The sequence below is a fragment of the Chrysemys picta genome, chromosome 12 (genome assembly GCF_011386835.1).
Source record: "Chrysemys picta bellii isolate R12L10 chromosome 12, ASM1138683v2, whole genome shotgun sequence".
NCBI lineage: Eukaryota > Metazoa > Chordata > Testudines > Emydidae > Chrysemys > Chrysemys picta.
Window position 1 is genome coordinate 57,078,253 of NC_088802.1, and position 21,094 is coordinate 57,099,346.

At 55.5% G+C, this 21,094-nt stretch overlaps 1 protein-coding gene across 3 annotated transcripts; it reads right to left on the reverse strand.

Annotated features, from left to right (window-relative positions):
* Positions 1–289: 289 nt before the first annotated feature.
* MCRIP1 (MAPK regulated corepressor interacting protein 1) lies at positions 290–20,028 on the reverse strand. 3 transcript variants are annotated; one of them, XM_065562940.1, is made up of 6 exons: positions 19,891–19,989; positions 17,680–17,791; positions 9,100–9,179; positions 8,668–8,786; positions 2,454–2,555; positions 290–2,027 (listed from the first exon to the last, which is right to left on the reverse strand). In XM_065562940.1, exons 3-6 carry the CDS (start codon positions 9,105–9,107, stop codon positions 1,963–1,965), a joined length of 294 nt encoding a protein of 97 aa, XP_065419012.1. In that variant the 5' UTR covers positions 9,108–9,179; positions 17,680–17,791; positions 19,891–19,989; the 3' UTR covers positions 290–1,962. The 3 variants fall into 3 exon arrangements, with proteins under 3 accessions (XP_065419012.1, XP_065419011.1, XP_065419010.1); XM_065562939.1 differs by having other exon boundaries at positions 17,676–17,791; XM_065562938.1 differs by lacking the exon at positions 17,680–17,791 and having other exon boundaries at positions 19,891–20,028.
* Between the last annotated feature and the right edge of the window lie 1,066 nt (positions 20,029–21,094).

A 21,094-nucleotide genomic window follows, 5' to 3' on the forward strand; every position in this document is an offset into this window, starting at 1 on the left:
GGACGAAGGATTGTGCATGAGTGGCTGCAGCACTGTTGTGCGGCGTCTCCTTGCTCCTTAGCTGGGCCTCCACGGGGGAGTTCAGCATGTCTCCAGAGTGGCCACCAGTAATGCAAGGCCCATCCCGCCATTCCCCTGGGGCAGGGTGTCCCCTCAGCCATTCCCCAGCTCTGCATGCCCTGGACAGCAGACCAGTGGCTGAACGGAAGTGGGAGCATGGGTGGTAAATCAGCCCCGTATCCAGCAGAGACAGCCATGGAGCAATGGACAGATGTGCACAGAGACAAGCTCAAAAGGACTAACCAGTTTATTTACAACACTCCTCAAGTGACAGACAGAGCGAAAGAACAACATAGGTCATTGACTTAACAACAAAGGGAAGGTAACAGTGACCACAAATCCTGCCTGCACCGCTCTTAGCCCTGCAGTGCCTGGCTGCCAGTGCCTGCCACCATCTGAGCTGGGCAGAGCACCTGGCAGCTCCCCTCCCTGCGAGCACCACGCAGGGGGCTGCTCCTGCAGCACTGCAGGGACAGGATGCTGGTCTCTGGGACCACAATGCTCCTGCAGTGCTGGTGGCAGCCGCTCGACTGGTGGGGTTGTGCTTCACAGGGCAACAGTGATGACAGAACCACCCAGAGTGGGGTCATGCTGAGACCTCCCAGCCTTGTCAGGTACTAGGGTCCCAAGAGGGCCATCTTCTGAAGTGCTTTCCGAGCCCGGGGGTGGGGAGAGGGCATTCAGCCTGGCACTGCAGCAGCAGCCTGCTGTAAACTGCCCGAGCTTAGGAAGTGAGCTGGGCTCCACTAGGGGCTGTGTAACTACCTCCCCCCTCCAGGCCCACCCCACAGAACAGGCCTGGCCAGGAAGGGGGTTACTGCACGGAGGGCCCAGACAGCTGGAGGGAGGGGGGCAGGAAGGGGGCAGGAGGGCTGGGGAATCCCTCTAGTACTAACGTTGGGAGATGTCGCCCAGGCAAGGACGCAGATAGAAACAACTTCCCACAGTCAAGCCTCCCTCAGCAAATGCTGCCCCACCCCACCCTTCCTGCCTGGAAGGAGCTGCCAGGGCACCTGGCAGGGAGCAGAGAATAGTCCACGACTCCAGCTGTAAATGCACCTTGCTCTCTGGGGCTCAGGGCCAAGGGGGCACCCCTCCTAGCTCCAGCGGGGCAAGGCCTCGCAGGAAGCAGCTCTGCCCCCCGAGCCATGGGACCTGCCCCAGCCCTGTTATGGGGAAGAGAGCCAGTCAGCGCTTTAATATGGACAATATCTTGGAGTCCCACAAGCCCAGAAGCTGTTAGCAACCAATTGCTAGGGGCTCAGCTGCAAACTAACCCCACCAACTTGACAAGCAAGGGGAGGGGGAAGGGTCACCTGCCCAGCAGCACGGCTGTGGGGAAGGCCTGCAAGCCCGCTGGCACTGAGTCGCCATGGTCATGGGGCACAAAGCAGGGACCAACAATGCATGCTCCTCCTCCAGCCTCTGAACATGCCCCACTGTCTCCTCTCAGCCTGTCCGCAGCAAGAGCTGCTCCTCGATACCTGGGGGAAGGGGTGAACTAGGCATGGCCTCCACTGGCCCAAACGCAGCCACTCAGCTCTGTCCTCCCTAGCAACAGAGCCCCAGGGACCACACCAACCACTTGGCAGCCAATAGAGCAGCCCAAGGCCGACTGAGGACAGAGCTGGGAGGAAGAGTAAGCTGACTTTGTGGGTCCAACACACAGTAGAGAAAGGCAGCCCAAGGGCGAGGCTACAGGGAAGGGGCAGGAATCCAGTACAACACGCTCTAGGCATCCGCAATGGAGTTCAAACTTGGGCAGCTTCAGAGCCAGCCCCAAAGCCGCCCAGCTCTTCCACGGGCAGAACACACACCAGAGGAGGAAATCAACACAAAATCTTCAAATTAAATTTGCTTGAGGACCTCAGGACACCAGCCAATCAGCAGGCAGAACCTGCCTTAGGATTTCTTAGCATCCTGTGTGTTTCTCCTCTTCAGATCGCTCAAGTCAACAGGTTTAAATGCTGTGAGGAGGAAGAGGGGAGAACTCAGTACGGGGGCTGGGCTCCGCACTGCCAGCATCACCCTACCCGCCCCCAGGACTCAGTTCAGGGGCTCTGCTCAGCAGTGCATCACCCCTCCAAGTTGCCAGCACCCACCACGCCCAACACACACTCTGCAGGAGTCCAGGCTCAAAAGCCACAGGTCTCCTCTGCCCCTCATCATGAAATGCCATTTGTCTCACAGGATTGAAGGCTCCCAACCTGGTCACCCCCATTCACCCTCCTGTAGCTGGATGGAGTGGTCAGAGCTGTACATTCAGTTAGGACAGGTCACTGGTGTCCTGAGGGGGTTCCTCCCTCTCAACAGCCAGTGCTCTGCTCCACGTACTTGAGCACTGTTGGCACTTGTTCCCCTGGATGGGCCAAAGACCCCACAGGCAAACTCACCCTTTAGGCTGGGGTTTGGTATCTTCTCCACATACTCTTCCACCAGGCCCCTCTCACTGCCCGACATCTGGTTGCGAAGGTCTCGCTCCACACACTGCCAGGCTGGGGAAGGAGCACAGCAAGAGAGGGAGGGGAGGGTGCTGTGCTTGCTATGGGACACGCCTAGGGCTCCCTCCAGCTGCTCCCACGCTCTTATCCCAGCCCTCAAGAACCCCGTTCCCCTACACACACCAGGGAACTTCACAGTTTCATAGAGTTTAAGGCCAGAAGAGACCATTAGATCATCTAGTCTGAGCTCCTGTATGTCTGTGAGGAGTGGGACTGTTCTTAATGTTTCCTCTGAATACTGTAGGGGTGCCTCAGTTTCCCCTAAGAAATGCATCTTAATATTAATTAGTGGTTCAGCAAGATCCTCAGCAGTTCCTTTAAGACCCTTTGTGTGTAAGTTATCTGGGTGTGCTGATATGAAAATGTTTAATTTTAGCAGATGCTGCCTCATACTCTCCTATCTTGTTACAGATAGTAAAATTTCTATTCCATCCACATCATACAAGTTGGACACATAAGAACGGCCATATTGGGTCAGACCAATGGTCCAGCTAGCCCAGCATCCTGCCTTCCAGCAGTGGTTGGTGCCAGGTGCCCCAGAGGGAATGAACAGAACAGGGAAATTATCGAGTGATCCGTCCCCTGTCGCCCATTCCCAGCTTCTGGCAGTCAGAGGTTTAAGGACACCCAGAGCAGGGGGTCGCATCCTTGACCATTTTGGCTAATAGCCATTGATGGACCTGTCCTCCATCAACTTATCTCATTCTTTTTTGAACCCAGTTATACTTTTGGCCTTCACAACATCCCCTGGCAATGAGTTCCCCAGGTTGACTGCGGTATAGAAATCATAGAACTAGAAGGGACCTCGAGTGGTCATCTAGTCCAGTCCCCTGCACTCAAGGCACTATGCACAATGTGAAGAAGTACTTCCTTATGTTTGTTTTAAACCTGCTGCCTAGTAATTTAATTGGGTGATCCCTGGTTCTTGTGTTATGTGGATGGGTAAATCACACTTCCTTAATCACTTTCTCCACACCATTCATGATTTTAGAGATCTCTATCATATCCCCCGTTTAGTCATCACTTTTCTAAGATGAACTGCCAGCCTTTTTAATCTTTCATAGAATCATAGAATATCAGGGTTGGAAGGGACCTCAAGAGGTCATCTAGTCCAACCCCCTGCTCAAAGCAGGACCAATTCCCAACTAAATCATCCCAGCCAGGGCTTTGTCAAGCCGGGCCTTAAAAACCTCCAAGGAAGGAGACTCCACCACCTCCCTAGGTAACGCATTCCAGTGATTCACCACCCTCCTAGTGAAATAGTGTTTCCTAATATCCAACCTGGACCTCCCCCACTGCAACTTGAGACCATTGCTCCTTGTTCTGTCATCTGCCACCACTGAGAACAGCCGAGCTCCATCCTCTTTGGAACCCCCCTTCAGGTAGTTGAAGGCTGCTATCAAATCCCCCCTCATTCTTCTCTTCTGGAGACTAAACAATCCCAGTTCCCTCAGCCTCTCCTCATAAGTCATGTGCTCCAGACCCCTAATAATTTTTGTTGACCTCCGCTGGACTCTTTCCAATTTTTCCACATCCTTCTTGTAGTGTGGGGCCCAAAACTGGACATAGTATTCCAGATGAGGCCTCACCAATGTCGAATAAAGGGGAACGATCACGTTCCTCGATCTGCTGGCAATGCCCCTACTTATACAGCCCAAAATGCCGTTAGCCTTCTTGGCAACAAGAGCACACTGTTGACTCATATCCAACTTCTCGTCCACTGTGACCCCTAGGTCCTTTTCTGCAGAACTGCTACCTAGCCATTCGGTCCCCAGTCTGTAGCAGTGCATGGGATTCTTCCGTCCTAAGTGCAGGACTCTGCACTTATCCTTGTTGAACCTCATCAGGTTTTTTTGGCCCAATCCTCTAATTTGTCTAGGTCCCTCTGTATCCGATCCCTTTCCTCATATGGAAGCTCTTCCATACCCCTAATCATTTTGGTTGACCTTTTCTTTTTCCAATTCTAATATATTATTTTGAGCTGTGAACAATCAGAACCCCACACAGTATTCAGGTGGGTGGGTGCCATGGATTGATATAGTGGCATTATGATATTTTTGTTGTATTCGCTATCCCTTTGCTAATGGTTCCTAACACTGTTAGTTTTTTTTGACTGTTGCTACACATTGAGCAGATGTTTTCAGAAGTATCCATGATGACAGCTAATTCAGACCCCATCATTTTGAATGTGTAGTTGGGATGACGTTTTCCAACGTGCATTACTTTGCATTTATCAGCACTGAAGTTCATCTGCCATTTTGTTGCCCAGTCACCCAGTTTTGTGAGATCTGTTTGTAACTCTTCGCAGTCAGTTTTGGATTTAACTAGGTGGAGTAATTTTGTATTGTCTGTAAACTTTGCCACCTCAATGTTCACCCCTTTTTCCAGATCATTTATGAATATGTTGAACAGCACTGGTCCCAGTACAGACCCCTAGGGGCACTGCTATTTACCGCTCTCCATTCTGAAAACTGACCATTTATTCCTATCCTTTGTTTCCTGCCTTGTAACCAGTTACTAATCCATGAGAGGACCTTCCCTCTTATTCTATAACTTCTTAGTTTGCTTAAGAGCCTTTGATGAGGGATTTTCTCACAGGCTTTCTGAAAATCCAAGTATATCCACTGGATCACCCTTGTCCACATGTTTGTTGACACCCTCAAAGACTTCTAATAGACTGGTGAGGCATGATGTCCCTTTACAAAAGCTGCATCGATTCTTTCACAACAAACTGTGCTCATTTATGTGTCTGATAATTCTGTTCTTTATTATAGTTTCAACCAATTTGCCTGGTACTGAAATTAATTGCCAGGATTGCCTCTGAGACTTTTTTAAAAAATGGCATTATATTAGCTATCCTCCAATCATCTGGTACAGAAGCTATTTATATGATAGGTTACATACCACAGTTAGTAGTTCTGCAATTTCACATTTGAGTTCCTTCAGAACTCTTGGGTGAATACCATCTGGTCTTGGTGATTTATTACTGTTTAGTTTATCAATTTGTTCCAAAACTTCCTCTAATGACACCTCAATCTGGGACAGTTCCTCAGATTTGTCACCTAAAAAGAACAGTTCGGGCATGGCAATCTCCCTCACATCCTCCGTAGTGAAGACCGATGCAAAGAATTAATTTAGCTTTCCCGTAATGGCCTTTTCTTCCACATGTATTCCTTTAGCACCTCAATCATCCAGTGGCCCCACTGATTGTTTGGCAGGCTTCCTGCTTCTGATGTATTTTAAAAAAAAATGTTGCTTTTGCTAATTGCTCTTCAAATTTTTTGTGCCCAATTATACTTTTACACTTGATCTGCCAGAGTTTATCTCCCTTTCTATATTCCTCACTAGGATAGGACTTCCAATTTTTAAAAGGATGCCTTTTTGTCTCTAACCACCTCTTATACTCTGTTGTTTAGCCATGGTGGATTTTTTTGGTCCTCTTATTGGTTTATTTTTTTAAATTTGGGGGTATACATTTTGTTTCAGTCTCCACTATGGTGTTTTTAACTACTCTCCCTACAATTTGCAGGCATTTGTGACTGTTCCTTTTAACTTCCATTTAACTACCTTACTCATTTTTGTGGCGTTCCCCTTTTTGAAGTTAAATGTGGTGGATTTTCCCCCTTACAAGTATGTTAAATTTAATTATATTATGATCACCAATACCAAGCAGTTCAGCTATATTCACCTCTTGGATCAGATCCGGTGCGCCATTTAGGACTAAATCAATAATTGCTTCTCCCTTTGTGGGTTCCAGGACTAGTTGCTCCAAGAATCAGTCATTAATGGTGTCTAGAAATTTTATCTCTGCATCCCATCCTGGGGTGACATATATCCAGTCAATATGGGTATAGTTGAAATTCCCCTTTCTTATTGGGTTTTGTGTTTTTGTAGCCTCTCTAATCTCCCATAACATTTCACAATCATGGTCACCATCCTGGCCAGGTGGTTGGTAGTATATTCCTACTGCTATCATCTTATTATTCAAGCATGGAATTTCTACCCACAGAGATTCTATAGTACGGTTTGATTGATTTTAAGATTTTTACTATATTTGACTATACTATACATCCTCCTGTTTCATTCCAAATACTGTACAGAAATATCGATTGAACATTTCTGCATCTCTGTTTACAGTTTTATCATCCGTCATGGGGTACTTCTTGTTCTGAATATGTTTTAAAAATGCCTTATCTTTAACTCTATTGTCCATTGATATTTCATTGATTCCTTTGGCTTCTCTTACCAATCACCCACATTTTTTAACTTTTAACTTATATAAATTGCCATTTACTTCCATTCTTCATATAAAAATTTTGTTTTATTGCTTCTTCCCCAACTCCTTTTAACCCATCTGGCTTCTTGGCCAGCATAACTTTTTTCATGTCTGTGGAATCATGGCTTTTTGGGCATCCAATAGGATATCCTTGAACAAGTCCCAGTTTCCACTGACACTTCATACTTTAAATGTAATGTTCCCAGACAGTTATGGCAACAATTGCTTTTACCTTTGGGAAATGAACCCTTTTAAAGTTCTAAATATACATATTAGTGTTTGGTGCCATGTTCTGTTTCCACAACATAAACGTAATGAGATCATGATCACTGGTACTCTAGGCTACTGGTAATTTTTAGGTCACCAAGTAACAATTATTTGTCCAGCAGAATGAGGTCCAACCCCATCTTCCCAGTCCCCATTTCCTTATCACCCTGCTCCCAAGTCCAGTGTGTCTACCTCCAACTTCACAGTGGGATCACAAACATGAAAGTGCCTTCACTGAGGGCTTGGTAAAGAGGAAAGACTGCACTAGGAGGATGGGGAGGGCAGATACCTGCAAGAGCACAGGGGAACTGGCACGTCTGGCCTGGGTGCTGAGTACGCATGCACACTCACCCAGGCTCCTGCTTTAAATGGCACGTATGCACTTGCAGGCTGGCACTTCCCCCCAGCCGGACTGCACCCCACTCCAGAGGCCACTTGCCAGCAGCTCCCTATGGGTGGCAGCTCACAGACAGACACAGCACAGTTACATTCAAAGGGTTTCTTTGCAAACCTCAGGGATAGAAGCTTCATTTTACTTTTTAATTGAAGGACTAAATTCTCCAGAAATGGCCAGGGCCAAAGGCATGCCAGAGACAAACATCACGCACCTGAAAATCCTATTCTGCCAGGCTTTGCCTCCCCTCCATAGTGCCACGTGACCCCAGGGGACTCAGCAACACAAAGACTGTTTCCTGTGCACAGACAGCACTCTGAGGAGCAATGGCTTCATTCAGTCGGAGGGCATTGCTCTTGGGCAATGGGATGTTGTTGGAAAGACCTTCCCAGACACTGGCAGGGGCTGAGAAGCCCTTAGAAGAGTCTCCTAAGGGTTGTTCAGCCAGGCTATGGAAGGGGCTTCCACACACACTGGGTCCTCTTAACTCGGTCAGTTCAAAATCAGTTTGATTCCTCTCTCCTTGTCTCAGCACAGCAGGCTCAGGAGACATGAGACAGCAAAACAGCTGCTGAGACAGGGACTGTCCCACAAGGGAGTTTTACCTGGGCCTGGTTTGATTTGCTTCATGTGCACAGTAAGGCCTCACTCTTCTGACTGAGACAGAGATGTCTGTTTAGAGCCTGTGAATGAGCAAAGCCATGTCTGCCACATAGCAGAGCCCACCACCCAGTGCCTGCTCTGGGCTCATTCCAGTGTCGTATTTCTGCCATAGCAATTGGTGGGTAACAGAGTCCCACAGCAACATAGACTCTCATTGCAAGGCATATTAAGTATCGCATCCCTCTTCTCATCACCACCCCGTAGGGAATGGAAACTAATGGGCCCTAGGCTATCAACGCGGAGAGAACAGCTCAGGAGCATACGATGGGATGAGCAAAGCTCCACACGTCCTCAGCTCGGAGAGGGAGCAGCAACCACACTGTTCTCTGACTGCTCCTTGCCCACTGCTCTGATGAGGCACCGTGGCAGGAAGCCCCTTGTGGAATTCCAAGGCTGAAAAGCAAGTGGCACCAGAGAGGAAGGGAGCCAGGGGAGAAAACGTGGCCTGGGGGAGTTGCAGATCCCGGATCACTCCAGCCCTGCCCAGGAGATGCCCACTCACCCACCTTCATAAATGAAGCGCACATTCTCCTCGTGAGCAGGGGTGAAAATCTCACTGCTGTTGCTTGGGGAGCGAGGGCTGCTGTTCCTCTTGCCATTGTAAACGACCCTGGAGACAGGGGAGCTGAAACCGAAGCCCAAATCCTGATGAGAGCCCATGGGCAGATGGGGAGAAGTGCAAAGCTCTGGAATGAACCTCAGAGAGGGAGTGCAGGAAATCCTGCAGCAAAGTCCCTGGCGCAAGCAGCCATGCAAGCTGGCACCTCCCCAACCCTTCAACCAGCAGCATGGCCCCGAGCTCAGGAAAAGTAAAGCCATTACTGTTCATGCCCTGCCTAGCCCCATGGCGTTCCCCCCCAAAGGGACTCCATGCCCCCGCCCCCTGCCCTGCCCTCCCCTCATCCACAGTCTCTCTGTTATGTGTGAAAGTCTCTCACCTGGTCATGGCTGCCTCCTTCCTCAGACCTCTCTAATCCTGCCTTTGCCAGCGCAGACCTTGGCAGATAGGAGATGGATGCTGAAACAAAGTGAAACGGAGCTAAGTGTGTGTGGGAGCCACAGTGTCTCCAGACTGCCAGCACCTTCTCTATGCAGTCACTCCCAGCTGGGGCTTCATGTGCTCACATACTGCAGCTAAGAGCAGAGCATCAAAGCCTAGAAAGGTCACAGAGAGACCCAGGGAGTCAGCTCCGTAGCTTAGGTCTGGGTGGCTGCATTCTGACCCCAGCTGCTGCAGCGCTCCTCAAGAAGTAAATGAGAAGGATTTCAGATGCGGGTCTTACTACTTTAACCCCATTGATGCCACCAGTGATCAGGACAATGCCAGTACAGATGCAGTTGTACAACTTCCCTAATGAGGGCATAGTTACACTGGTATAAAAGTGCTTATAACCAGGATAGCTATTCCCACACAGCAAAGGGAACAAGCTATAGCCGGACAAGACATCTCTGCTCCAATGTAACTGCATCTATACTACGGCTTATACTGGTATAACTACAGTAACTCCTCACTTAACGTTGTAGTTATGTTCCTGAAAAATGCAACTTTAAGTGAAACAATGTTAAATGAATCCAATTTTCCCATAAGATTTAATGTAAATGCCGGGGGTTAGGTTCCAAGGAAAAATTTTGGGGGCAGACAAAAGGCATTATATACTGTACAGTACTGAACTGTGGTGGGGAGGCAAGGCTGCCCGGGGGGGGGGGGGGGGGGGGGCAAGTGGGGCATTTTGCCCCAGGCCCACAGGGGCCCTCAGGAGAATATAGTATTCTATAGTATTGCAACTTCTTTTTTATGGAAGGGGCCCCCGAAATTGTTTTGCCCCAGGCCCCCTGAATCCTCTGGACAGCCCTGTGGAGAGGTGCCCCTGGCTTACCCCTGTGGCTCAGGGCTGAGGGTGCGGGGTCTGGGAGAGAGTTAGGGTGCGGGAGGGCGCTCAGGGTAGGGTGCGGGGTCTGGGAGGGAGTTAGGGTGTGGGAGGGCGCTCCGGGTAGGGTGCAGGGTCTGGGAGGGAGTTAGGGCGCGGGAGGGCGCTCAGGGTGGGGTGCGGGGTCTGGGAGGGAGTTAGGGTGCGGGAGGGCACTCAGGGTGGGGTGTGGGGTCTGGGAGGGAGTTAGGGTGTGGGAGGGCGCTCCGGGTAGGGTGCAGGGTCTGGGAGGGAGTTAGGGCGCGGGAGGGCACTCAGGGTGGGGTGCGGGATCTGGGAGGGAGTTAGGGCGTGGGAGGGCGCTCAGGGTGGGAGTGCGGGAGGAGGCTCAGGGCTGGGGCAGGCAGGAGGTGCAGAGCACTTTCCCGGGGCAGCTCCTGTTTGGTGCAGGGGGCGTGCAGGTGGCTCTGCGCAGCGCGGCACCACCCCCATGGCCGCGATTCTGGGAGCTCCCCCCCACATGCAGGGCCACCCGGAACGCAGGGGCTTAGGGGCTGCAGGGCCCTGGGCTAAGGGGGCCCCGGGGCCCTGGCCTGCAGCTCTAAAGCCCCTTTCGGAATGCGGCCCTGTGAGCACGAGCCGGAGGACTCAGGAGGAGCAGGGGCAGCTTTTCCCTTTCAAAGCGCCGCTTCTCTCTGGCTTCCCCGCTCGCTCCCTCCCTCCCAGAAAGTCCTAAGCGCCGCCAAATAGCTGTTTGGCAGCGGGGGAAGCGCTGGGAGGGAGGGAGGGAGGAGGAGGAGGCGGAGAAGAAGAACTTGTGCAGTGCTCCCTTGTAAAGCCAGCCAAATAAGGGAGCACTGCACAACTTTAAACGAGTATGTTCCCTAATGGAGCATAAGAAAGGCCGTACCGGGTCAGACCAAAGGTCCATCTGTTGCGGATTGTGGGGGAGTTAGGGCCCTGCACCCCTCTTCCCGAGATTCACTGCGACTCTCAGCCAACCAGTAAAGCAGAAGGTTTATTTAAGGACAGGAACACAGTCTCAAGCAGAGCGTGTAGGTACGACCAGACCCCCTCAATTAGGTCCCTCTGGGAGGTTCAGGGAGCTTAGACCCCAGCTTGGGGTTCCCTGCCTTGCACCACCCAGCCCCAACCGAAAAACTAAACTCCAAACTCCTCCCGCTGCTCCTCTCCTTTGTTCAGTCTCCTGGGCAGAAGGTGTTAATTCTCCCCACCCCCGTTCCTGGCTCAGGTTACAGCTCAGGTAGCTTCCTTCAAGGGAAGTCCCACATCCCCACTGCAACCCCCCTGCAACATTCCCAGGTCAAATCTGCCCTGCTCCCTGCTCCGTCACATCTCTCCCCCCTTCGAGACTGAACTGAGCGGGGTCACTCTGACCAGTGACCTGGGGAAGTTCAGGGCTCCCTCTCCGGGACAACGCGTCCGCTATCAGGTTGTCACGTCCCTTCACATGGACCACGTCCATGTCATAATCCTGCAGGAGCAGGCTCCATCTCAGGAGCTTGGCGTTGGCTCCTTTCATCTGGTGCAGCCAGGTCAGGGGAGAGTGGTCGGTGTGCACGGTGAAGTGACGCCCAAAGAGATATGGCTCTAGTTTCTTGAGGGCCCACACCATGGCCAGGCATTCCTTCTCGATGGCCGTGTAGTTCTGCTCCCGGGGTAGTAACTTCTTGCTCAGGTACACGATGGGGTGTCTCTCCCCGTTTTCATCCTCCTGCATTAACACCGCCCCTAGTCCTGTGTCTGAGGCGTCGGTGAACACCATAAAGGGCTTGTCAAAGTCTGGGTTTCCCAGAACTGGGCCACTGACCAGAGCCTCCTTCAGCGCCCGGAGAGCCTCCTGGCACTCCTCGGTCCAGACCACTTTGTCTGGCTTCCCCTTCTTGCACAGCTCAGTGATGGGGGCGGCTATGGCGCTAAAGTGGGGCACGAACCTCCGATAGTATCCTGCCATCCCAATAAAGGCTTGGACCTGCTTTTTGGTTTGAGGAGCGGGCCAGTCTCTGATCACCTCCACTTTGGCTGGTTCCGGCTTTAGGCAGCCGCTTCCCACCCGGTGGCCTAGGTAGGATACCTCAGCCATCCCCACCTTGCACTTCTCCGGTTTTACGGTCGGCCCAGCCTTCTGGAGTCGGTCCAGCACTTGTCTAACCTGGGATATGTGGTCCTCCCAGGTCTGGCTAAAGACACAGATGTCATCGATATACGCCACGGCAAAACTCTCCATCCCCCTCAGTAGCTGATCCACCAGGCGCTGGAAGGTGGCCGGCGCTCCCTTGAGGCCGAAGGGCAGGGTCAGGAACTCATAGAGCCCCAGAGGGGTGACAAAGGCCGATTTCAGCCTGGCATCTGCATCCAGCGGCACTTGCCAATAGCCCTTTGTAAGATCCATGGTGGTAAGGTACCGAGCACCTCCCAGCTTGTCTAGGAGCTCGTCCGGCCTGGGCATGGGGTAGGCATCGGCTTCAGTGATGGCATTGAGCTTCCGATAGTCCACACAGAACCGGATCGACCCGTCCTTTTTGGGGACCAGCACCACCGGCGAGGCCCAAGGGCTGGAAGACGGCTGGATCACCCCCAAAGCCAGCATGTCATTGACCTCTCTTTCCAGGTCCTGAGCAGTTTTCCCTGTGGCTCGGAAGGGGGAGCATTTTATAGGCGGGTGCGATCCTGTCTGCACCCGGTGGACAGTCAGATTAGTGCGTCCAGGCTGGTTGGAAAACAGCTGCTGGTACAGATGCAGCACCCCTCTGATCTCAGCTCGCTGGGCAGGGGTTAGCCGATCAGAGAGGGGAATTGCTTCCAGGGGGAAGCCAACTCTTGTCCCAGAGAATAGATCTACTAAAGGGTCATCTCCCTGCCCCTCCCACTGTCCACACACGGCCAATACCATATTCCCCCTGTCATAATATGGCTTCATCATATTCACATGGTACACCCGGTGGTGGTGTGCCCGGTTCGACAGCTCCACCACATAGTTTACCTCGTTTAGTTGCTTGACAACCTTGAAGGGCCCTTCCCAGGCGGCCTGGAGTTTGTTTTTCCTCACGGGGATGAGGACCATCACCTGATCCCCAGTGGCGAAGGCGCGGGCCCGTGCTGTGCGGTCATACCAGACCTTCTGCTTCCTCTGGGCTCTGGCCAGATTCTCCCTGGCCAGGCCCATGAGCTCGGCAAGTCGTTCCCGGAAGGTCAGGACATACTCCACCACCGACTCTCCGTCAGGAGTGGCCTTCCCCTCCCATTCGTCTCTCATCAGGTCCAGGGGCCCCCTTACCCGCCTTCCATATAGCAGTTCGAAAGGCGAAAACCCGGTAGACTCCTGGGGTACCTCCCTGTACGCAAACAGCAGGTGAGGTAAGTACTTGTCCCAGTCCTGCGGGTGCTGATTCATAAATGTTTTCAGCATCATTTTTAGCGTCCCATTGAACCTCTCCACCAGCCCGTTGGATTGGGGGTGATATGCTGAGGCCCAGTTGTGCCGGACCCCACATCTCTCCCACAAGCACCGGAGTAGGGCCGACATGAAGTTGGACCCTTGGTCCGTCAAGACTTCCTTGGGGAACCCCACTCGGCTGAAAATGGTCAGCAGCGCATCCGCCACAGTGTCTGCTTCAATGGACGATAAGGGCACTGCCTCGGGGTAGCGGGTGGCGAAATCTACCACCACCAGGATGTATTTCTTCCCAGACCGGGTCGTCTTGCTGAGAGGTCCCACTATGTCCATGGCCACCTTCTGGAAAGGCTCCTCTATGATGGGCAAAGGTCTCAATGCTGCCTTCCCCTTGTCCCGGGCCTTCCCCACCCTCTGGCAGGGGTCACAGGATCGGCAGTACTGCCGGACGTTGGTGAAGACCCCGGGCCAGTAAAAGTTCTGTAGCAGCCTCTGCCTGGTGCGCCGGATCCCCTGGTGCCCTGCGAGAGGGATGTCATGGGCCAGGTACAGTAGCTTGTGGCGAAACTTCTGGGGAACCACCAGCTGCCTCCTGATCCCCCACGACTCCACTTCCCCCGGGGGAGCCCACTCTCGGTACAGGAACCCCTTCTCCCACAGGAACCTCTCCTTGCATCCTCTCCTCATGGTCTGTCCCACACTGAGGTCAGCCAGGCCCCTTAGCTTCCGCAGGGAGGGGTCCTTCTGCAACTCGGCCTGGAACTCGGCGGCTGGGGAAGGGATGGGGACCTGCTCCCTCTCGTCGGCTGGGTCGGAAGCCCCAGCCACCCCGCGGCCTGTCCTTGGGTGTTCCCTCCCCACCCGGGAAGGGTTCGGTGCCTCCGGTGGGACATCCTTCCCAAGGTCAGGGCGTAGTGCCCCTCGCCGGCTCTGGCTACGGGTCACGACTAAGGCGGTCTGGGGGCTGCTTGGCCAGTCCTCTAGGTCCCCCCCCATCAACACCTCAGTGGGCAAATGGTGGTGCACTCCCACGTCCTTGGGGCCCTCCTTGGCCCCCCATTTCAGGTGTACCCTCGCTACGGGAACCTTAAATGGGGTCCCGCCCACCCCGGTCAGGGTCAGGAAGGTGTTGGGCACCACCCGATCTGGGGCCACCACCTCGGGCCGGGCCAGTGTCACCTCTGCGCCCGTGTCCCAGTATCCATAAACTTTCTTCCCATCCACCTCCAGGGGAACAAGGCACTCGCTCCGCAGGGACAGCCCCGCGCCAACCCTGTAAACGGAGAACTTTGAATCCGGAGCATCTGGCCCTCCAGAGAAGCTGGCCGGGGGCCCTTCTCTCTCTTGAGCAGTTGATAAGCTGCCAGCCCCTCTTGCGTGGGAAGCCTGCCCCTCGTGCGTCTGGGCCTCTACCAAGTTAACCCGGTGCGGGTTCGGTCTGCTCAGTCTGTCCTGGAGCTTGGGGCACTGGGCCCGAACGTGGCCTCTTCGGCCGCAGTAATAGCAGCTCAGGTCCCGTGGGTCCCCTCGAGCCGGTCGGTTGTCCCTGATGCTGGGCCTTCCCCGTGGGAGGGGATTCCCCATATTCCCCCTTTGGGAGGTCCCAGGGTGACTCTCTCTCTGCATCGCGGCGGGCCTGTTCCTTTGGGGCTCCTCCCTGCCACCCCCTGACCGGCTCTTTACAAACTCATCAGCCAGCTGCCCGGCGTGTCGCGGGTTCTCTGGCTTTCTGTCCACCAACCACAGCCTCAGGTCGGATGGGCACCGCCCATACAGTTGCTCCAGTACCAGCAGTTTAATCAGGTCCTCCTTCGTCTGGGCCCCACCAGCCCACTTGCTGGCGTATCTTTCCATGCGGACGGCTAGTTGCAAATAGGAGATCTCAGGGGTTTTATCTTGACTCCGGAACCTTTCCCGGTACATCTCAGGAGTCAGCCCAAACTCTCGTAGCAGGGCCTTTTTGAATAGTTCGTAGTCCCCTTTCTCTGCCTCTCCCAGTTGGTGGTACAATGCCACGGATTTGGGGTCCAGTAAGGGGGTAAGGACCCGGAGTCTGTCCGCGGGATCCACCCGGTGCAGCTCGCAGGCCGTCTCAAAGGCCTCCAGGAAGTCATCCATGTCCTCCCCCTCCTTGTATGGGGCCATGATGCACTTATCAAAGCCCCGTGCAGTCCTGGGTCCCCCCTCACTCACCGCAGCCGGGGGTTCGCTGCCCTTCAATCTCGCCAGTTCCAGTTCATGCTGACGCTGTCTCTCTTTCTCCTGTCTCTGTCTCTCATTCTCCTCCCGTTCACGCTGATGCTGTCTCTCATTCTCCTCCCGTTCATGCTGTCTCTGTCTCTCTTCACGCTGATGCTGTCTCTCTTTCTCCTCCCGTTCACGCTGATGCTGTCTCTCTTTCTCCTCCCGTTCATGCTGTCTCTGTCGTTCACGATCCTCCAGCTCTCTCAGTTTTAGCTCTTTCTCCCATTCCAGCCAATTCCGCTCCCCGGATGCCGAACGTCGCCGGGAGGATCCTCTGCTGGCCGGCGGGCTTCGCCGGGGGGACCCCCTGCTGGCCAGGGGGGTCACGGCGCCTTCGGTATTTGCTGGGCTCCTCCCCACCCTTCCCCTAGGCATAGGAAGGAGGGGTCTCGGGAAGCCCTCAGCAGCCGGCTGACCACTCCCAGCTGGGACAGACACTGGTGCCTGCGCTGCATTTGCCAGGCTGCTTCCCTGAGACACAGGGATCAGTTCATTCGCGCGATCTTCCGCCTCCAGCTGGGCAATGAGCTGTTCTTTGGTGAGCCTCCCAATGCGCAGCTGCCTCTGCTTGCACAGCTCCACCAGGTCGCTCTTAAGCCGCTTGGCATACATCTTCCTGCTGGCCACTCACCGGCCTGTGTGCTCACAGCTCCCCACAGTTCCCAGGGGGCCCCCTAGTGTGCCAGCCCTTCTCGAGGTCACCACCTCTCTGCCAGGGTCGAGCTGCAGACTCCTCCGCCCCTGGGACCACTCGCTGCGATCCCCCCGGGGGACCCTGTTACTGCAAAAGTCCTTCTCGCTGGTCACACACTCCCAGGGGTAATAACCGTCTCTCTCTCACTCTTCAGTACGCCTGGTCCCCGTCAATCCCCCTTCGTTTTACTGCTCCCCAGTCACTTACTGCAGGAAGCGCCGTCCACGGGGTGCAGTAGATCCCGCCGCTGCCACCAGTTGTTGCGGATTGTGGGGGAGTTAGGGCCCTGCACCCCTCTTCCCGAGATTCACTGCGACTCTCAGCCAACCAGTAAAGCAGAAGGTTTATTTAAGGACAGGAACACAGTCTCAAGCAGAGCGTGTAGGTACGACCAGACCCCCTCAATTAGGTCCCTCTGGGAGGTTCAGGGAGCTTAGACCCCAGCTTGGGGTTCCCTGCCTTGCACCACCCAGCCCCAACCGAAAAACTAAACTCCAAACTCCTCCCGCTGCTCCTCTCCTTTGTTCAGTCTCCTGGGCAGAAGGTGTTAATTCTCCCCACCCCCGTTCCTGGCTCAGGTTACAGCTCAGGTAGCTTCCTTCAAGGGAAGTCCCACATCCCCACTGCAACCCCCCTGCAACATTCCCAGGTCAAATCTGCCCTGCTCCCTGCTCCGTCACACCATCTAGCCCAGTATCCTGTCTGCCAACAGTGGCCAATGCCAGGTGCCCCAGAGGGAGTGGACCAACAGGCAATGATCAAGTGATCTCTCTTCTGCCATCCATCTCCACCCTCTGACAAACAGAGGCTAGGGACACCATTCCTTACCCATCCTGGCTAATAGCCATTAATGGACTTAACCTCCATGAATTTATCTAGTTCTCTTTTAAACGCTGTTATAATCCTAGCCTTCACAACCTCCTCAGCTAAGGAGTTCCACAGGTTGACTGTGCGCTGCGTGAAGAAGAACTTCCTTGTATTTGTTTTAAACCTGCTGCCCATTAATTTCATTTGGTGACCCCTAGTTCTTGTATTATGGGAATACGTAAATAACTTTTCCTTATCCCCTTTCTCCACATCACTCATGATTTTATACACCTCTATCATATCCCCCCTTAGTCTCCTCTTTTCCAAGCTGAAAAGTCCTAGCCTCTTTAATCTCTCCTCATATGGGACCCGTTCCAAACCCCTAATCATTTTAGTTGCCCTAAGTGACGTAACTTCAAAACAACGTTAAGCGGGAGGACGGTAAGTGAGGAGTTACTGTATATCGGTAAAAAACTCAGCCCTTACTGACAGTTCTCCTGGCACAGATGCTGTGCATGCAGCAGGCCTTCAGGTGCAAAACAGCAGCAAACTTGGTGTCACCCTGAAAGGGAGGGGAGACACATCCAGGGTGATGCTGAAGTCTGCCAAGGAGAATGAACAAAGGGCAGGTTAGGCTGGAGAGCTGGATCAGCTTCCTGGCTCCAAGACCCGCCCGGCTGCTGTGGGGATGGCCATTGCTAGGGACATTTCAAACCATACTGGCCAATGCACTAGGAAATGGGGGGAAGGGGCAGAACAAAACCTCTGGCTGCAGCGGGACTGTGGGAAGGGGTGGGGACTCCTGCAGAGCTGCGCATTATTCCCAGCATGCACATCCCCAACCCGGGCTCTCCCAAGGGTATTTCTGAAGACAGGCTCTATGATTAGAAGGCAGAGGGGCTGAGAGCAGTAACACCTCTGGGGGTGGGAGTACCAGTGCTGCTGTTGTCGCTAGTCCTGCGCCCTCCTCAGCTGTAGCCAAGGAGCTGTAGGCGGGTGGGGGGGCAAGGGAGGTGCCTGCTATTTTAGGATTAAAGGGGATTCCTTCCTGCTGGATGCAGGCAAATATGCACGGATGTGTCAGACCCATCGCCACGGCAACACCCAGGGCATGGGCCTTGCAGGGACACAGCAGCCTGTGGCAGGGAGAGTGGGGACATATGGCTCTAGGAAGGGGCACACCTAACCCCGTGAGGGCCCTGCATTTGTGGGCCCCCCTTCCCCAGGATCCAGGCAAGAGTGCTCAGCACAGGCCAAGTGCCGGGAGGCTGTCACTGCCAGGGGCTCAGGGTGGCTGGCATGGGGGGAGGGCTATCATAGGGGGGCTCTCAGTGCTAGGAGCCCAGGGGGGTGGCACAGAGGGGCTATTGGGGAGGGGGGCTGTCACTGCTAAGGCATGGGAGGCTGACCGGGGGGGGGGGGGGGGCAGTTATCATGGGCGAGCATCACTGCTGAGGGGGGCTAGCGTGGGAGGCGCTGTCAGTACCATGGCCCAAGGGGGTATCTGCAAGGGTGTCAGTGCATGGCCCTGGGGGTGTTGGGGGTCAGTGCCGGGGGTGTCGGGGGGGGGCAGTGATTGCCCCGGGGGGGGACAATGCCTGGGAACGGGGGGGTGTCAGTGCCGGGGGGGACAGTGCATGGCCCGGGGATGTCGGGGGGGGGGTGTGTCAGTGCCAGGGGGGCAGTGCATGGCCCGGGGGGAGCAGTGCCAGGGAGCGGGGGTGTCGGGGGTCAGTGCTGGGGGCATCGGGGGTCAGTGCCGGGGGGCAGTGCATGGCCCGGGGGTGTCGGGGGTCAGTGCTGGGGGCATCGGGGGGGGGTCAGTGCCGGCGGGGGTCAGTGCATGTGCCGGGGGGGCAGTGCCAGGGAGCGGGGGTGTCGGGGGTCAGTGTCGGGGGGGGGGGGTCAGTGCCGGGGGGGGTGTCAGTGCATGGCCCGGGGGTGTCGGGGGTCAGTGCCGGGGGGGTCAGTGCATGGCCCGGGGGTGTCGGGGGGCAGTGCCGGGGGGGGCAGTGCATGGCCCGGGGGTGTTGGGGGGCAGTGCATGGCCCGGGGGGGGGCAGTGCCAGGGAGCGGGGGTGTCGGGGGTCAGTGCCGGGGGGGGTCAGTGCATGGCCCGGGGGTGTCGGGGGGCAGTGCCGGGAGGGGGGCAGTGCATGGCCCGGGGGTGTCGGGGGGCAGTGCCGGGAGGGGGGCAGTGCATGGCCCGGGGGTGTCGGGGGGCAGTGCCGGGAGGGGGGCAGTGCATGGCCCGGGGGTGTCGGGGGGGGCAGTTCCGGGAGGGGGGCAGTGCATGGCCCGGGGGTGTCGGGGGGGGCAGTGCTGGGGGGGGGGGCAGTGCATGCCCGGGGGTGTCGGGGGTCAGTGCCGGGGGGGGGCAGTGCATGGTCGGGGGGCAGTGCCGGGAGGGGGGCAGTGCATGCCCGGGGGTGTCGGGGGGCAGTGCCGGGAGAGGGCAGTGCATGGTCGGGGGTCAGTGCCGGGGGGGGCAGTGCATGCCCGGGGGTGTCGGGGGTCAGTGCTGGGGGGGTCAGTGCCGGGGGGGGGCTGTCGCTGCTGCTCCCCTGTCCCCGGCCGGGGTTTGGGGGCGGGGGTCACTCAATGGCGCCAGGCCTCGGCGGGCCGTTCCCATGGAGACGCGGCGCTTGGGCCGCCCCAGGCCCCTGGTGGGGGGGTCCCGGCCCCGCGCGGCTCCGCTCACCTGGGCCCGGGCCGCTCCCGGCTCCTCTCGCCGCTGCCAGGCCGGGACGGAAGTGAGCGCATAGGCCGGGCCCGCGCAGGCGCCGCGCGGCGGGGCGTGGGGGATGCAGTGCAGCCCGTCGGGCCCAGAGCCCCCCCGACAGCCCCCCAGCGCCGGGCCCAGAGCCCCCCCCGACAGCCCCCCAGCGCCGAACCCCCGGGCCCAGAGCCCCCCCGACAGCCTCCCAGCGCCGGGCCCAGAGCCCCCCCCGACAGCCCCCCAGCGCCGGGCCGAGAGCCCCCCCCCATAGCCCACCAGCACCGAACCCCCGGGCCCAGAGCCCCCCCGACAGCCCCCCAGCGCCGACCCCCCCCCCCCTGCCGGGCCAAGAGGCCCCTGAGCCCCCCCTCCCAGTGCCAACACCCCCTGTCGGGCAAAGTGACGCCAGGACCAGGCCAAGAGCCCCCCTGCCACCGCCTGAGTGCTGGCCCCCCTCTGCTGAGCAAAGAGCCCCCCAGCACCGACCCCCTCTGCTGGGGACAGAGACATAACATACGAACGGGCCACACTGGGTCAGACCACGGTCCATGGTCTCCAACAGTGGCCAACGCCAGGTGCCCCAGAGGGAATGAACAGAACAGAGCATCTATCTCGTGATCCCTCCCGTCACCCATTCCCAGCATCTGGGACTTGGAGGTTTAGGGACACCCAGAGCATTGGGTCGCATCCCTGACCATCTTGGCTAATAGCTATTGATGGACTGTCCTCCATGAACTTATCTAGCTCCTTTTTGAACCCACTTATACTTTGGCCTTCACAACATTCCCTGGGAACGAGGTCCATGGGTTGACTGTGTGTTGTGTGAAGGAGTACTTCCTTTTATTCATTTGAAAGCTGCCTGTTAATTTCATTGGGTAATCCCTGGTTCTTGTTTTATGTGAAAGGGTTAAATAACACTTTCCTATTCACTTTCTCCCCACCATTCATGATTTTATAGACCTCTATCATATACCCTCCTAGTTTTTTCTTTTCTAAAATGAACAATCCCAGTCTTTTTAATCTCTCCTCATATGGAAGCTCTTCCATACCCTAATCATTTTTGTTGCTCTTTTCTGTACCTTTTCCAATTCTAATATATCTATTTTCAGATAGGGACACCAGAACTGCACACAGTATTCAAGATGGGGCATATCATGGATTTATAAAGTGGCATTATGATATTTTC

Bases quoted from the DNA above. Each gene is read 5' to 3' on its own strand.
- MCRIP1 (XM_065562938.1), bottom strand. The intron at 2,556-8,667 runs GTGGGTGAGTGG...CTCCTTCCCCAG, and splicing joins TGTGCGCTTCATTTATGAAG to CCTGGCAGTGTGTGGAGCGA. The intron at 2,028-2,453 runs GTGAGTTTGCCT...TCCTCCTCACAG, and splicing joins ACCAAACCCCAGCCTAAAGG to CATTTAAACCTGTTGACTTG.